Raw genomic sequence first — 17,972 nt, 5'->3', positions numbered from 1 at the left:
CAAAACACTATTTACTCATTCATATACGTGCACAGACGTGCCCTGAGTTTAAAACATTTCATTTTGCCTGAAAATATTTGCTTAGTAGATTTAGCTAATAAATGACAAGTCTGAGCCTCTTTTCTATAATTATGACGCCGAGCCTCAAATTGCAGCGCACCGACCAGCTGGTCGAATGGTTCACAGTCTTGCTGCTTGGTTTGTCGTACGCTCAAAAGATCGGAACCTAACGTTTTTCGCAAAATCTACCCTCAAACTTGCTTGTGTAATACTCAAAATTCGTCATTAATATTCTTTACCTTACCTTTTGAAGTTATCGACCAGATCACCTAACCGTAACGTTCACAGGACGGGCTCAGGGTTTCCAGTAGACGACCTTGACACCGAGTGTCAGCGAATTAAAAAAATAATGATAGACTATCTTATTTAGGAACGGACCATTATTTTCGACTCCGGCCGGACCAACACTCAGGGTCTTAAAATAACTGAGGAGAATGTGCCGCCTTTGTAATTACATCTGCAAACGGTTAGACTTTCAAGTCTTCTCGGATAAGGACTGTAAACCGGAGGTCCCGTCTCATAACCCTTGTTGGAAATTAAATAGTATGGGAAGTTAAATAACCCACTCACTGTTCGATAAGTGTAGGGGACGTAGTCCCCGGTGTTGTGGTCTAACCTAAGCTGGACGGGGGCATCTTTCACTTCCATAAAAATTAATTGTAAACTGCGTAACAAGCAGTCTAGCTAAAGTCCCCCACAAAAGTATTGTAAAATTAGTCCTGAAAAGCCCCGTGGGGGAGAGACTAATAGCAAATCATTGTATCATACTTTTAGTCCAAATTTCAGTTTTGAATTTTTTTTAATTAATAGGTTACAAGCTTCTCTGACCTCTATACAAACTTTTTTTTTTTTACATATCATGTTTGCAAGCAATTTATTTTGTCTTTTTAGGCCCTACAAACAATTCTTTTCAACATTTTCCATACCTCGCATCCCCCTGGGGTCTGTTTCTCGAAAGTCCCGGAAACTTTTCGGGCCCGAAAAGCCATTTGTGAAACTGCGAACCACTTGTTTTGGAAAGCCGATCTTTTAACATGTTCTCAAAAATGAGTTTGAAATTTGACAACTCAAATCCTCTCCGTTCTTGAGATACAAAGGGAATTGTGACACCCGAAAATGGCCCGTAAAGTTTCGGGACCTTCGAGAAACGGGCCCCTGGTGCGTCCGTTAGCTGAGCGCAAGTGCGCTTATGATTGTGGAAACTGTGAAAAAATGAAAGGAAATGTTGGTTTTTGCGGGTGTGATGGGAGACCCATACTACAATTAGAAAAAGCCAGTGGAGAGCACTGACGTGAAGAACCAACAAAATCAATCCTGGCGCACATGATAACGTACGTTGAGTATACGTGGGTAACGTTGGACGCGAGTGCTCTTACCAATGATGCGCCAGCCATGGTCCCCAAGGTGCTGATTGGGTAACTTTACTGGCAGTTAAAGAGTGGCCTTCTGGGAACGGTCTCTATGACGTCATTGGTGAGGCGACTTGAAGTCAACATGGCGGACAAACCTTCGAAGTTGAAAGCACAAATTGCGTTTCTGACGGGTGAGTTGGGTCGTTTTGATTCATCTGTTTGATTCAGTAACTTATCTGCTATCATTTTGGCGATAAATCGAGCTTACCTTTAATCGTTGCATTGATTTAATTCTTTCATGCTCAAATTTTGCCACAAGTTTCCACAAGTTTTACGTATCATTATTTATATAGCTAATGGTTGGTTCACATGTAGTCCGTCTATTGCCCTCAACATCCAGCCAGTCCAGCCTGTTTTTTGCGAGTTTGCAGGTCCTGGAATAAGAATTATGTCATGGGAAACATCAAAATTATGCCAAAGAAATATGTTACTCCCGTTCAACTCACTTTTGCTCTATCTTCCGTTTAAAATTACATGTACGTCTATTTTAGGTGATGTGAGCTAAAGATCTCTATCCTCTTATCCTTTCTCTTTGTTATGAAAGGAGGACATGTGATTTTGGGGTTACCTCCCAACCCAAGGCCGTCAATAATAATTATACTGCCTCAGCCTCTTTAATAAGTGGTTTAAAGGTATTATTATCATGATTATCATCATAATTTGTTAACATTCTTATTGTCTCTGCCAGATCTCATCAAGTCTCATAAACAGACAATGCAAGTGACTGCTGGTCCTAGTCATGCCACTTTGTCGCAAAGGAAAATCAAGAACAAGTCTAGGTCTTTTGCTTGGCAAAGGAAAAAACCTTCAGGAACAGAACAGCAACTTGTCGGTGGTACATCGTCCCATCAAACACAAAATCAAACAGTCAGAGAAAAATCCTCATACAGCCTTGATAGAAGAATAATCACAACCAAAGATACACCTCATAAATCAGGTCTGAATCCTGTTTCAGCAGTTAAAAGTAATCAGTTAGTTCCCAATAAAAACACCTCCACAAAACAAAATCAAGCCTTGCTATTACCACCTTCAAAACCTGCAGTGTCGTTAAGGACAGAAGCATTATCTTCACATGTGGTGTTTCCCAAGAATTCTCCAAATGCAACATCTTTGCCATCGTCATCACAGATTTCTTTTGCCCAAACTGTAAAGAATCCTTATGTTTTAAACAAAAAGGTCAGTTCATCCTTACTCAGTGAAAACATTTTTGCAAAGAAGTTAGAGTCAACATGGTCTAAACAGGCTGCTGCAAGCTCTGCTGTAATAGCTGATGATAGTAAAAGTCATTCAGACTCGGAGCTTTACACTAAAAAGTCAAGTTTACTAAACAAAGGGAAGTCATCAAGCACTTTTTTCTCAAAGGGAAAATCAGCAACATTGACACACCAGGTTAGAAAATCAAATCACTTGTCAAATGTTGGTGGATCTTTTAAGTGGTCTAAACATATGGGAACAGTTTCTGGCAATCCTGCCAAGCAGAAAGCTTTAACGAAAAGCAAGCCTACACATTCAAAACTGAAATGGACCAAGGCTGGATATGGTGGTCAACCTCAATCAAAAGGACAAAAGAACCTATATGTGCTGAAGAAAGGAAATCTAAAAAGAAGAAATTCTTCAGTTATGCCAAAAACAGTGAGTAGCCAGAAACTGGCTAAATGTGCATTGTATTCATCACCTGGTAAGGTAAGCATAATCATCAAGATTTTCTCTCACTAATAATCAGGAATAATGACAAGGTACTCCGTCCTTGACTGGAAGATTTGGTAGATTCATGTTCCAACAAATTAAAAAAAAACACTTTCGTCTGTCTTTACACTTTATCCAAGACTTGCTTTGTGCTTTCTAGCAATGCATCTCATTTGAGGTACAGTAGGTTTCTTCAACCTTTCTATGACAATGATAAGGAGAATGATCAGGGGTTTCAATAAAATTTGAAGTTGCTGGTTGGTTGTATCAACAAGGAGCTTGACAGACCCTTCTTCAGTGGGTGTCTGGGCATTCCGTGTTTAAAAGAAGGCTTCCAAATGCTATGGGTCAAAAGTAAGATACTTTTATTGAAAATAATGACTTCACAATGCCATTGTCCAAAATTAATGAGATTAATCTTGGGTTTGAAAGAATATACCATTAATTTTTTCAGCATAGGGGAAAAGTAGTCAACTTTTTTGAGTAAAGTATCTGATGCTTTTCGTCGGCTGACAGTACTTATTGAAACCACTGGATGATGATGAGGATAATAATGATAATAATAACAATAATACAGTTGTATTATTATAATAATTATTGTCATTATTGGTAGTAGCAGTAGTAGTACGGTAGTAGTTGCGTTTCATGAAGGACAACACATCCTACATGTAATTGTGTCAGTCCTGCGTGATGTGCCTCGGGTAGCAAATGTCATGCCGCTTGATCTCAGGGTTTGGATGCTGTCTTGGACTACGTGGCTGGCTGGCTGGCACACATGGCCTCGATTCCATGTGTTAGTGTAAGGCACAACTACATGTCCACCGAAGTCAAGTCCTGTTGGGTGGAGTTGATACCTGAGTGGTTGATTGTCCAGTAATACCCTGTTATGTGCACCCTAGAGAGCATGCTGCTTGGTTATCCAGCAAGAAAGTCTACTGATATTGCCCTATGTACATGAAACTCATGTATTACATAATGCTGTTGTTTTTAAAAATATATTACATGTACAATGTAATTATTACTATTTTAGCAACAAGAAAACAGTCAAAAAGTAATAGTTATATTGTGACACCCCAATAACTGAACAAAATACTAGAAAAGGGCACAAAACAAAAATTTATTATTCTCTTCAAAGGGCAGCTCATCGATGACAAAACAGGATTGAGCCCACCTCACTAGTCCTTGATTATTTGCAAGTACAGTGTACAGTCAAACCTCTCCATAACGGCCACCTCCCTACAACGGTCACTCTTTTTTGTCCCGCTGTAATTTCTGTGTTAACGCGATCCCTATTACTCTAGTTTTAACCCCTTTACAACTGCCACCCTTCCACAACAGCAACGGCCAGTAAAGTGTGTTCCAACTTCCCAAATAACCTCGCAGTAATGACCAGTTGAATCAACGACTCATGAAAAATTTATCTAGAGTCAAAGGTCGTCATGGAAACTTGATCCGTAGGGAACGTCAATACCAGTAATTATTTGAGGCACATTTTTTAATTCTCAATAATTTTGTGGTTACCATAAATTACGAACAGCTGGTAAGCAGACTGATTGACAGGGTATAGATTACAGTAATATCATTGACATAATTAACTTGGATTGTGAAATTTGTGGCACATTACCATAATAAAATAGGAATCATATGATACCCCTCCCTCCCCACAGCGGCCACCTCTCCACAATGGCCACCTTCTTCTGTCCCCAAGGTGGCCGTTGTGGAGAAGTTTGACTCTAGTAGTACTGGTATTTTAATTGCCACATCGAAGTTTCCACCCCTTTTTCCTCTCATTTTCTTCCTTTTTCCAATGCTTTTTTTTTTTCATTTCTGCGAGCCCTTTGTGCACAAATTTACAAATGTACAGTCTTTGTTATTCCATTATTCAAGAAAAATGAGAATCATTGATAAAATTCAAGTATCTCTTTTTGGCAGAGTTTACATGTATGGAGGGCTGCAGGTACTTTGAAACTAGACAGAAGAAACATGCAGACCACCACGCAGTCAACGAACAAAAAGACCTCATCACGACGCTCCTCTGCGGGGTTTATTGAGAGGTGTGTGAAATAAGTGTGTTGGAGACAAAGCGTGGATTTTGATTACAAATGTTACAGATGTTTTTCATCAAAATATTGTAGTTGTTACATTGTAATCCATTGAGACTTCAGTAGAATACGTCATCAATAACCAAGGTGTAGAGTCTGAGATGACCTTTTCATGATAAAATCTGCCATTTGTGGTAAACTGCATACAAAGTGCATTGTTTGTATGAGGAATCTGAAGTTGAAGAAATGTTCTTAGTTCTAAAAATTAATTTGAAATCTGACAAAAAGCGATCATGGTGATTCAAGCTGTCTTAGTTAAGAGGTGACTCAACGATGAAATGATATATGACATGGATCATATATGAACTGCGGATATGAATTCAAGTGAAGTTTTGATCCTCACAGTTATGAACGCAATTTTTGCAATTGCGTAGAGAAGCCTAAAAAAAAAATTCAGGACTTCAACGGGACTCAGCGGTGTATAGCAGGACGAAAATGGATGCAATCACATTTTGAATTGATATGCATTTGTAGACTTGAAATTTTTTTTATTAAAACTAGTCCAGGTAAACAACAGCCTCTGCTCATTGCTGTATAACAGTATACTGTGATGAGATGGACACGTTTTGCTGGTACCGGTATCCAAGAATTACTGACGCCCCTGCATATTGCAGACTTTCTGTGTTCATACTGTTGTCAACTTAATTAAATTGCTTTTCACGGCATTTTCTTTTTATTTCACAGACGGCAAAAAGCTGTCCTGAGGGATACTCCTGTTGTTATGTGTACAAGGTAGGTTTTCCAAACTTGAGAATTAAATTTTTAGGTGGGTTGCATTTGTATACAATTTTGATTGATTGTTATTATTTTTGTGTAATGATACACAGTGCTCAAAATTGCAACCAATACAGTCCCATTTGTGACTGAATTTTTCCCTTTGTGACTAAAATATCTGGAGAAGTCGCAGATTTACGACTTGTTTTCCCTTCGCTCTTTCGAAACAAAAGGGTTGGCAGTACTAGTCGCCACTTTGCTGCTGCTTTTGCTAAAATAAATTAAATAGATGTTAAAATTTGTTTCTCGCTGTGAACTTTCTTTCAATCTGAAGACAGTGTAATTGCAACGTAATTTAGCTGCGTTGCTATGTGCATAACTTCATGTCTTTGATCATTCGCCATTTTCAGCGGTCTCTTTACACACAAGTATTGTGGGCTCATATTTTGTTTTTCTAAACTGCTAACAACTCAATGCTGCACAACAAATTTGGGACTAAAATTTGGAAAAAATGCAACTAAATTTTCGTATCTTGTTGTAAAATTGCGACTGGATTTTTTCATTAAATTTGAGCCCTGATACATTGACTACACAGCCTTAAACAAGATGTTTTCATTTTTGCGACTTTACTTTTCCTTGTCTTTCCTTTTGGCTCATGCACTGCTCGGTAGAGGTTTGCTTGATTTTCTTCTCTTTGCAAAAAGGGAAGGGAATATCTGCACAGAACTCCTCTTTGTTATCCTGACCAGAACTTTGGGTGAGAAATTAAACTCTTAACTGGTTTAAGAGCCATTATAACCAGTTTGAACTTTAACGCCTGGCCAATGAGGAAAGACTGGATGTGATGTTGCATTGATGTCACATTACGCACCATGAGAGAACATTGAGGAGATCCATGCAGAGGAAACCCAGTCAAGCATGGTATTGTGGCTTAATACATGTACATGTAAGTTGTAAAGGAATTGTAACACCATTAAAATACAATTTTTTGGATCATGCCATCGCTTACATGTAGTCAAAAATCAGTATTTTCTGTCTTTAAATAGACATACAAGAAAATCAATCAAGGTCATTCGTGGGAGCCCAGGTTGCAATCAGGCAATTATGGAGAAATTAAAACTCTTGTGTGATGTGGAGGGAGGTATAGGAAACTACATGAAATGGAGGGAATATTGCATTGTTTAGTTAGTATTTTCTTTATGCTCTCAGATACAGTATTGTGAGATCAAAGAGAAAAGAAGTTCCAATTAAGGCCCAGGTTGGTATCCATATGCTTTGATTGTTCAGACTGACTATGTTATTTATTGGGCTAAAGTTTGTAAGCAAGTATTGTGATGTTAACAGAATTTTGAATAACAATGGACTGTTGAGTTCTGTGCTGAAAATGATGTGGTCGTTGGTGGAACTTTATTCCAACACAAAACCATCCACAAGTTTACTTGGACATCACCTGATCGTAACACTCACAACCAAATTGACCATGTATTAATAAACAGCAAATGGAGAAAATCACTTCTGGATGTCTGGGCCTTCAGGGGGACTGACTTGACCATGAGCTTTTTATTGCCAAGATCCAGCTTAAGCTGGCTGCACAGGGAAAGAAGACCAAAAACCCTAAGCTGATGGATGCAGAACTACTCCTCCCTCAACTGGCATGTCATGCTTTATCAGACCTGTCATCCGAGCCAGACGTGGATCATGAATGGAACGGCTTTTGTGACGCAGTATACGCTGCAGCAGAGAAGACCGTAGGCTACCAAACCAGTCAACACAAGTGCTGGATAAGTCGCAGAAATGCTAAGAAAGTGAAATATCAGTTCCAAACAGAGGAAAGCAAGAGCAAGTACAGAGAATTAGACAAGAAAGTCAAAAACAGTGCAGAGCAAGACTGGAAGAACTGGATTGATATGCAAGCATCTGTGCTTGAGGAAGCAGCAAGTAGAAAAAGTCAGAGAGAAGTCTACCAGAAAGTTCAAACTTTGACTGGAAAAAATACCCGAAATACATCAGCGGTTAAAGACAAAGATGGTTAAGTAATTGACTGCAAGGAAATGAAACTGGAAAGATGGGCGGATTACTTCAGAGAGCTCCTAAATGTGGAACCACCTGTCAGTCCTCTGGAAGACATAACTGCCGAATTCAATGACCTGGAAATTGACTTGAGTCCCCCTACCAAAAATGAAGTCGACTGAGCAATTAGAAACCTTAAAAACAATAAGGCTGCAGGATGCGATAAGATCACAGGCAAGATGCTGAAAGCAGGTGACGATTAACTGATTGAATGGCTGTTACGAATATGTATTGCAGTGTGGACTAGTGAAAGAATACCGGGAGACTGGAAGAGGGGGTTGTTGTCAAAATACCAAAGAAAGGCGATATCGCAATCTGTGCCAATAATCGTGGCATCACTCTACTGAACATAGCTGGAAAGGTTTTCTGCACCCTGGTCCTGCTGCGCATTATATATGCTGTTGACGAACACCTTGGAGAGAACCAAGCTGGATTTTGAAAGGGACTTTCCCCCTCCAATCAGTGTTTTGCCCTATGCCAACTTGTAGAAAAAAGCCTTGAATTCCAGATACCTGTTAAGGTCAAGTTTAGTGACTTCAAGGCCGCATTTGACAGCATCCAGAGAGACTAGCTTTGGAAGATAGTCGAATCCTATAGGCTTCCAAGGAAGTTAATTAACATAATGAAGAATTCCTACGACCGGCTCAACATGTTGTGTGAAGGAAGATGATGAAATGACAGATTGGTTTGAAGTGACAACAGGAGTTAGAGAGGGCTGTGTTTGGTCCCCACTATTGTTTGGCATCGTCATCGACTGGGTTCTCAAGAACGGGATTGTACTTGAAAAAACGAAGAAGTTCTTGCTACCAACAACAGAGACTGCAACACGCAACATTTGAAGACCAAGGTCATGGACGTGGCAAAGGAAAGAAATGATATCACTACCACCTTGAGCAGTCAAAACTCTCTTGAAAATGTTGACAAATTTGTCTATCTGGGAAGCACAATATTGATCACAACGGCAACCTCACACCTGAACTAGACAACCGTATTGGAAAAGCAGCGAATGCTTTCAACAGACTCCTACCTGTCATGCGCCACAGATCCATCAAGATGCCCACGAAAATTGCTATTTACCAAGCAGTAGTACTGTCGACTCTATTGTATGGCTCAGAAAGCTGGAACACAACTGTCCAGGAAGAGAAACGACTAGCAGCGTTTCACACCAGATGCCTAAGAAGAATTCTTGGCGTCTCCTGGCAAGATCATGTGCCAAATGTGAAGTGATCTTCGAGAGAACCAGCCAAGTACCGCTCATTAACACATCTTACGACACAAACGTCTTACATGGCTCGGACATGTCACCAGTATGCACCAAACTCGCTTGCCCCGCCGCTTGGGAACCATGAGGGCGCCATCGCCCAGGCAGGCAATGCATGCACTGGAAAGATAAACCTGTTGAGAAACCTGCAAGACTCTGAACTGTCCTTCAAAGAGGCAACAGTGATAGCACAGGACCGCAAGGAGTGACAATCGTTTCTGTTGGTGCTATGTGGGCTCAGCCCACGGCAGCAGTAATGTGTAATGTAATGTAATGAGTACTTATAATATTGATACATTGTACCCTTTTATCAATATACATGTGTATTAAGACTGCAGCAAAAGGCAGTCATGTCAAGACAGTTAGTTTTTAGAGGCAGTGCCACATTCTCTCCCTCTTTGTGACAACTGCATGTCTTGCTTTGGATTAGAATTGGCTTATGTACATATTATTGTTGCCTTTATCAGCGTTGGATGGATAAAAATTTGCAGCACTCTATACAATGTAGCATGCATGGGGTAGCATACTTGGAGATAGTGTTTTCTTCCAATTATTGATGTCATTATGATTACTCCAGTTTTCAACCTGCCTCCCTTGTGATGGACCAATGTACAATGTAATTATAATTTGGGTTTGGTCTCACTTACAACTCTCAGGTTAAAAACGCTGTAATTTTTTTCTAATCAGTAAATTAAACTGTTCTTGTCTCCCATTCTTCTTCCAGGAGCTAAACAAGGTTGTAGTTATTGGAGGAGTGCCATACAAGACATCGTCAAATAAGCTAAGGAAAACAAAGTCTTCAGCCAAAAAGCAAAGGAAGGGAAAAATGGCAAGTTTGTCCAAAAGTAGAAAAATTGGTGAGTTACGATTAATGGAAAATATATATTTTTTGCCTCTTAATTTTACATGACCTTTTACTTGTGGCGGTTAAAATTTTATTTCACCCAAATCCCCCTTGTCACGTTATTAATCTTTAGGAAAACTGTCTAAAACTGTCACTATTGAAGGCGAGAAGTTTGCAATGGATGCAAAAGGCAAGACACTCCTGAGAGTCACCACAGGTATACTTGACTTTATAATGATCTCATGGGTTAACATAATTTTGAGAGCATCAAGCTGCTGCATGATTTGTCTGTTAGTTACTGGTTCATCGGTGCACTTTGTAGCATTGATTACATACCTAACTGCAGAGGCCCAAATAGAATCATGGGATATAAAGAAAGCACATGGCGTGCATTGAGTGGAATCTGTGTGTGTTTTATAAAAAGTAGTTAGGATAAGTTGGTAGTCTTTAGATGCTTTGTTGCAGTTTCATAATTTTACAGTGTGGGTAGGGTTGACTGACATAAAGTTTAACTTAGTCAAATGGTAATAGTTGTTGAACCAGTCTATTTTCAGGGCATTAAAATCAAATTACATGTAAAAATACTGTTAGTTTGTAGGAAAGTGGAAAACCTTACAACATACAGAAGAGAAAATTTTCCTGACGCAGAATGGACACCAATAATTTCAATCTACATAATAAAATTTTTGCTACCAAGTCAGAGAATCAAACCTCAGACACACTGGTAGAAGGCCAGTGAACTTACCCCTTTTTCTGGCCTTGTTCGTCAATTTCTTTTTAGCATTCCTAAATTGAAGAAATTAATACATGAAAATAGAAAAAGTTAGTTTCTCTTGGGCAAGTTCATCAACAGTAAGTAATTTTTTAGTGTTGTTCCTGGTGCTAAATCTTTTAGGTCCACGGCAGACATCTTCAAATGAAACAAGTTCCTCGAGGCAAAGTGGAGTCCTTGTGGGCAGAAGACGATCAAGTAATGGCCGCAGAATTATACTACATACACCCACCACACTGGTCAAGAGTAAAATCAGCAACTCTCATAGCAAGACCCTTGCTAGGTATTAACTCAAATGACTAAAGTTTATTTTCCCCCACACCCCAGAGATACCAGTAAAAAGGGTAAAGTCACTGCTTACGAGCCAGAAGGCCCATCAGGCTGGCGCTTATCTCCGGTTTCCGTAGCATGAAGCGACTAGGAGTATTTATACTCCCCCCTGGATGGGATGCTAGTCCATCGCAGGGTTACCCCCAGCATTATGCCGGTACCCATTTATACACCTGGGTGAAGATAGGCACCGTGAGAGTAAAGTGTCTTGCCCAAGTACACAACACAATGTCCCAGGCCAGGCCCCGAACCGGGACCACTCAATCCGGAGTCGAGCGCACTAACCATGAGGCCACCGCGCCTCCCGTAGAGATACCAGTAGTGAGGCATAATCAACAATTCAACCCAAAGCTCGCAAGGGCTATAGGTCAATAGCCCACGAGGCAAAGGGTCTAATTGTTTATCACCGAACTAGTCGGACAGAAAAGGCAATAATAAAGGTAGCAAATGCAAGTGGAAGAAATTAATATTTATTTGGGATTAAAATGAAAGAAAGCATCACGCTTTTTGCACTCGAGGACTATTACTAATGGTCCTCTTGTAGCATAGCCAATTAAAATGCAGGATTTGCATTAGTCCACTAGTTAGGTGATACTAATAATAATATATTTATTTTACATCACTCATGAAGAGATTAAAATGAGTTTTCTCACGTGTGCCTTTCCTTTAATGATTTTAGTCGTGTTTTGCGGCGCAGCATTCACAATGCCAGGCTACACAGGAAGAACAAAGGGAAGCTTCCATCAGAACAGTATTGCATGTTTTATAACAGATTTGGTAAGGAGAGTTCAATGCAGGTAACCCTTATTTTTTTGTGACATTGTTCAACTGCTGTTTACATGAATTCCTTTAAAGTAAGGTCATTTCAATGCATTCCAGTTATTGCACATCTGAGTGACTGAATAACTTGCGTTGAGAAGCCCTTTTCAACCAACTCACTCACGTGCCTCTTTTTATCAAGAACTTGCACTTAAAACTATGTTAGATCTGACAATTTTATGCAGTGAACTTGAAAGCAGTTGAAAAATAAACTCATTGTAATTCAGGGCATTTGAAAAACGGGGATGTTTCTTTACAAAATTGTAACGTTAGCTTCCAGTTGCACCTTTTGGTTGTTTTTTTTGTTGTTGTTTCTTTTTGCCTATTGGTGTATTTAACCTTGGTAGTGAAGTGTTATTCATTTTTTTAGGAAAATGCAACAAGCAAGACACTTGTCCATACATCCATGACCCTTCAAAGGTCGCAGTATGTACAAAGTGAGTCACTGCACAATGTGTGAGGGGGCTAACGAACCCTCAACTTTTTTGTAAACTATTATGTATCAAAATTTGTTAAACAACTGTCACCAGAGATCAATTGGTATATCTGGCACAAATGCCCGATGCAAGAGCTAAATAAGAAATGCAATTTCAAGATTTATTTTCAATAAATTGATTGGCATAATGATGCTCAGGGTTCGTGCTACTCCTTGAAGTCCTTGAAAAGCCCTGGAATTTAATTTTGGATTTTGTAGGAAAATGCTTGAAAACTCCTGAATTTTTTCTTGGGTGAAAATTGTTGAGATTGCATCATACTAAGTTAAAGAGACATTTCATAAATTGAACCTCTTGTAGGGTTTTTTGTCCTCGGTGTGTTTTTTCTCTGCTTTAAGCGATTTTTCAGGGTTTTTTATGTTAATTGTTCCTTCTTTATAATTTCTATAAACACATATTCATAGAGACGGACCAAAGAACCCCTAAAAAATCGCTAGTTTTTGTCTTTTTAAGCCCTGCTTCTTTACAACTTGTCCTGATTATTTCAACTCGATAGGTTCCTGCGGGGTCGTTGTAAGAACACTGATGGATCTTGTCCGTTCTCACACAAGATTGATAGAGATAAGGTTAGTGACCACAAAACTAATAGTCGAGGTTATATTAACCGTAGCACAGTGGGAAGCAAATTTTCCGAGGATATTTCAAAAAATTAAAAAAGTGTTCATCTCTTGAGAGTTCGAGAGGTTAGCCCTCTTGATTACATGTACCAACCCCAACGTTGCCTAACAAAATCACACCGCTGTGATTATAAAAATAAGTGGTCAAAGTTTCTCTCACCTTGGGATAAGGATTGTAGCCTGCGACCAAGCTCTCTTGAGGGGGTGGGGGTGGGGGTGGGGGTGGGGCTGGAAAGAGACAAAGAAAGGAGAAAGATTTCCCCTCTTTTCCCCTAGCTTTCTGATTGGCTCACTTAACCTCGATTATCAGCTCATATACCGTAATGACCTTATATGGAAACTGATAGACCGTTCCCAATAGGCCATTTTCGAAATATCAAATATTCAGCTTGATAGTGAGGCAGTGAGGACAAAAACAATAGAAACATGTTGACATGAATCTGAAAAATATTCACATATCATCCACTTTCCTTTGTCTTTGTCCTCACTATCAAGCTGAATTTTAGTATATCGAAAAAGGCCTATTGAAATCTCTTGGGGTTAAGGTTCTTTGTGTGTTGCATGTGCATGATAATGTAACATTCACATTTATAATAAGTGATATGGAAATACTTGGAACAAAATGTTTTATTCTTAAAGGATTTGAATTGGGTACAACATTGACTCTTTACAGCCACCTCAGCGCTACTCACTTCGTTGGCTATTTACTACCTCATAGCCAAGGCGCGCTCCTGGAATAATAGGGAGCTTACGAAACGAGGACGACGACGGCTACGAGGACTTCATTTAAAAATACGAGTTCGCGTTATTTATATCACTACAAAACTATTTCATGTCGTTTCGCGTTAAAAATGTGTAGTAACTGTTGAGGAATTAAACTGATATGAGTGGGTTGGAAGCCTAGAGAGAGAACTGAAAATTCATCGTCATGTGCCAACGTCCTCCACAGAACCTTGAATTTGGTCATTTCACGTCGTTATTTAAGAGATGACGGCAAAGAAATGTACCAAAGTCTAAAACGCACGTGCAGAGCGTGCAGAGCCATTGTTTTTGCTCACTAAACCTATTGTTTTGTAGCGTCGTCGTTGCCGTCGGCGTCGTCGTTTCGTAAGCTCCCTAATAATTGTTAAATTAACGTGGGAAATTTGGCTGCAGTCTTCTTCCCAATAGGATTCGTGGTCTTGGTAGAAAATGTGACAGTGGGCTAACGGTCGAAGCGTCTGCGGCTCACAAATTACATAACTTTTATCGGGCGTATAGTTTATTGGTGGCCCGAGCAACATCATTTGCGGCGAGCGGAGCGTGGGTGCAAATGATGCTACGAGAGGCACAAATAAACTGTAAGCCTGGCAATAGTCATGTGATTGTCATTATTATCAAGACACAAGGCCAAATCGTACAAGTTCGTTTAATAAGAAGACAATGTTTAACAGGGATGTAGCATGAAACTACGGTATGGAAAATTGTTGCTACAATACGATCGGCTAAACAAGAGCAAAAATTGAAAAAAAAAAATAGCAAAAAAACTCATCCACAAAAATGCGTTCCAACTCTGGCATTGAAATGGTATCCTCAGGATCTCATTGGCCGAGCGAAGTTGTTTGACATCTCTGCCGCCAGTGAGAATCAGGGCGGCAAGTGCATTTTCACCCTGGGCATTTCCCCTTTGGCCTGCAAACATGCGCGTTTTACGGAGGGCACTTTGTCATTTGGCTGCGCGTATTGGTGATAAGTTATCTTTTGTTTGTAACTCAGTCTTCATTGACGCAGTACCGCAGTCTCTGTAGAAACTAAAGCCTGGTTTTCACTAGCGTCGCAAGGATAAGCACAAGCAACATACGCAGGCGCATTTACTTGCTGTTAATTAGTGTCTTTTGTTCTAACACAAGTCTCTGGTGAAAATTGTTGCTACAGTACGATCGACTGAGTTTGCGTATGCTTCTTGTGTTAATGCTTTCGACGCTAGTGAAAGCCAGGCTTAACCCCTTCATTCATTTTCCCTGAAATTGATTGGTATCAAAAGCGTGGACATTTAGAACTCTCTCTCCCGCCCTTTCTCTCTTATCGGACACCCTGTGGAGAGTAGAAAGGTAGAGGTCAGGTATATCTGTGTTTTTTTTTGTTTTGTTTTGTTTTTTTCGCATTCAGATGCCTGTTTGCCAGTTTTTCCTTCGCGGTAAATGCTCCAACGACAATTGTCCTTATTCCCATGTAAATGTCGGCAAGAAGGCAGAGGTGTGCGAAGATTTCCTGAAAGGCTTTTGTTCGCGTGGACAGGAGGTGATATAAAATACAGATAACATTAAATGGGGTGAAATTAGTTGGTTCACTTGGAATATCATTTGATACAGTTGAATGAGTTTAGCAAGGTTTTCGGTCGATACCTTATTCTTGGTTTTCACCCTCGTGACAAGGCGACCATGTTGGATGGCAATACAATACATTTTCTTTTCGAAGAATTTGCATAATACTGAAGGTTTGTTCCCATCCTAGCGGAGTGACAGGTTATTGTTCTTGCCGTCCAACATGGCCACCATGACGTCACTTGCAAACCAGCAATGTATGGGAAATTAATATTGTGTTCAGCACATTGTTAGAGCGGTTTTGAAATGAGTGTCGTAAAACCAAAACCATAGTAATTACTTTAACCAATCAAAAAGGACGGAAACAATCCAGTAAGCCAATCAAAACTCGAAGTAATTACACGTAGCCGACACAAACGGCGGGAAAATATGCACGCGCGAGCCACAATTGGCTTTGGTTTCACTTCTGATTGGTTGAAAAAGTGGCGCGAAAACTTTGAACCAATCACTGAGTGAAGTAGATGCAAAACCAAAGCAATTAGCTAATTACTTCCGACACTCAATTGAAAACCGCTCTATATATATATTAGAGCGGTTTTCAATTGAGTGTCGAAAGTAATTAGATAATTACTTTGGTTTATGATTACTTCACTCAGTGATTGGTTCAAAGTTCTCGCGCCATTTTTTCAACCAATCAGAAATGAAACCAAAACCAATCGTGGCTCACGCGTGCACATTTTCCCGCGCTTTGTGTCGGCTACGTGTAATTACTTCGAGTTTTGATTGGTTTGCCGGATTGTCTCAGTCCTTTTTGATTGGCCAAAGTAATTACTTTGGTTTTGGTTTTACGACACTCAATAGACCTCTTTAGCTTGTACGGTTTGTTTTCCCATTTTAGACCACGTGATGTCCTCAAGTGCATTTTTCTTTTGTTTTTACATAATTTTTGCGTACATATACACGTGCAAAAGACGACCTTTGAAAGAAACTTTTCCCTTGAGAAACATCACGTGATCTGAAATGGGAAAAAAAAATGGACAAGTTAAAGAGGTCAATTGAAACTCGCTCTATATATAAAGCAATACCTAAACTAGTAATAATCAGGAATTATGCATTACACCAATTTCGATATATTGAAATTCAGTTCTAAACAAAAGGCATCATCTCGAGGCTCTGGGGAATAAACTCATACAAATCCTTATATTTATTCCCTAGAGCCTTGAGATGATGCCTTTTGTTCAGGACTGAATTTTATTATATCGAAATTGGTCTATTGTATTCGTGCTGCGTTTTTTTCTGTTTAGATGTTTTACTCTAGTAATCATGGAATTATTCTACGCTATCGACGGAGGAGTATCGTTGTGATGTATCAAAGGGCAAATGAAGCTAGACGGATCGTTTGATAGATTTTAGCAATGAATTTGTTTGGGGATATTTTGTGTGGAGGCTGTCCCGGTTTTTGTGGTTACCGTCACATTTACATCTCCTACAATCCAACGTTTCCCAGTTCGCGGAGGTCTAAAGGAGCATGTATGAAAAAAGCCTTGTATTGCATCATTAGTCTCACAACATTCGACTGTATATCATTGTGACAAGTCTGCACAGGAATTCCATGGCTTGATTGCCAAGATATGAATGAAGTACTGTCAGAAGTTGTAATCTGACTGGCTTTTAGATATTTTTCGTTTCGCTGTTCTCAGGCCCTCCCTCCCCCTTTCCCTCCTGTAATGCACGTGTTTATTGTCATCGACATAAATAGAAAGCTGCTTCAAGTGGAAACATTCCTATCTTTTTGTCAGTGCAACAAGAAACATATTCTTGAGTGCGAAGAATTCGCTGGTACTGGAAAGTGTTCGAAAGGCTCCAAATGTAAGCTGATGCACAGGACACGAAAATCTACCTCCTCCAGCAAACGGAAGCCTACTTCCAAGGAAGAGCTGAGCGAGGAGAGTTCTAAGCTACCGAAACTGGATTTTACCAACGACGAAGGTTTCTTGCCTCTTGCAGCTCGCGCTTCAGGTTAGTGAATTGCCGCAAGTGACGATGAGGTAATTCAGTTTACCGAAGAATTGTATTGCGGCTGAATAATTCAGGGAGAGAAAACTTATTTTCAGTTTGAAATACAAAGGCTAACATCGAAACGTTGAGCATGCAGTTCTCGAAAAAAAATCTAAAACGTGATCAAAAGCAAGGCAACTTGACTGAGACTCGAGAGCGTGTCCGAATAGATCCTATTCTCGTGTCTTCCTTTTCTTTCACGCATTTTCTTTGCCTAAATTACTTATTTACTGATACCCTTACATCCTAATACGCGAGTGAAGTACACGTAAAATTGGTGACTGGTCGCCGGGTCGCTCAAGCTATTTTACATTGTAGACTCAGATGCAAATGTGACGACAGAAGAGTCCGTGGAGACGAAACCCGAAGAAGCAAAAGAGAAATCTGGTGCGTATCGACCCTTGATTAATGGAGCATAAAAGCCAACAAG

General features: G+C 39.8%; 1 protein-coding gene across 1 annotated transcript in view; it reads left to right on the top strand.

The window, feature by feature from the left end:
• The first annotated feature begins 1,535 nt into the window (after positions 1-1,535).
• The window catches only part of LOC137995545 (uncharacterized), a 17,899-nt gene continuing 1,462 nt past the window's right edge, over positions 1,536-17,972 (top strand). Inside the window, exons 1-14 of the mRNA XM_068841078.1 lie at positions 1,536-1,603; positions 2,161-3,155; positions 5,091-5,212; positions 5,945-5,992; positions 7,184-7,232; positions 10,030-10,162; positions 10,283-10,366; positions 11,045-11,204; positions 11,931-12,028; positions 12,441-12,507; positions 13,061-13,130; positions 15,330-15,461; positions 17,284-17,503; positions 17,861-17,929. Coding sequence (XP_068697179.1) covers positions 1,555-1,603; positions 2,161-3,155; positions 5,091-5,212; positions 5,945-5,992; positions 7,184-7,232; positions 10,030-10,162; positions 10,283-10,366; positions 11,045-11,204; positions 11,931-12,028; positions 12,441-12,507; positions 13,061-13,130; positions 15,330-15,461; positions 17,284-17,503; positions 17,861-17,929 — 2,296 coding nt within the window. The 5' untranslated portion in view covers positions 1,536-1,554. The remainder of the gene's footprint in view (positions 1,604-2,160; positions 3,156-5,090; positions 5,213-5,944; positions 5,993-7,183; positions 7,233-10,029; positions 10,163-10,282; positions 10,367-11,044; positions 11,205-11,930; positions 12,029-12,440; positions 12,508-13,060; positions 13,131-15,329; positions 15,462-17,283; positions 17,504-17,860; positions 17,930-17,972) is intronic.

This window comes from Montipora foliosa, chromosome 1 (genome assembly GCF_036669935.1).
Source record: "Montipora foliosa isolate CH-2021 chromosome 1, ASM3666993v2, whole genome shotgun sequence".
Lineage (NCBI taxonomy): Eukaryota > Metazoa > Cnidaria > Anthozoa > Scleractinia > Acroporidae > Montipora > Montipora foliosa.
Note: the sequence above shows the minus strand (reverse complement) of the source record. Positions and strands in the feature narration are given on the sequence as shown.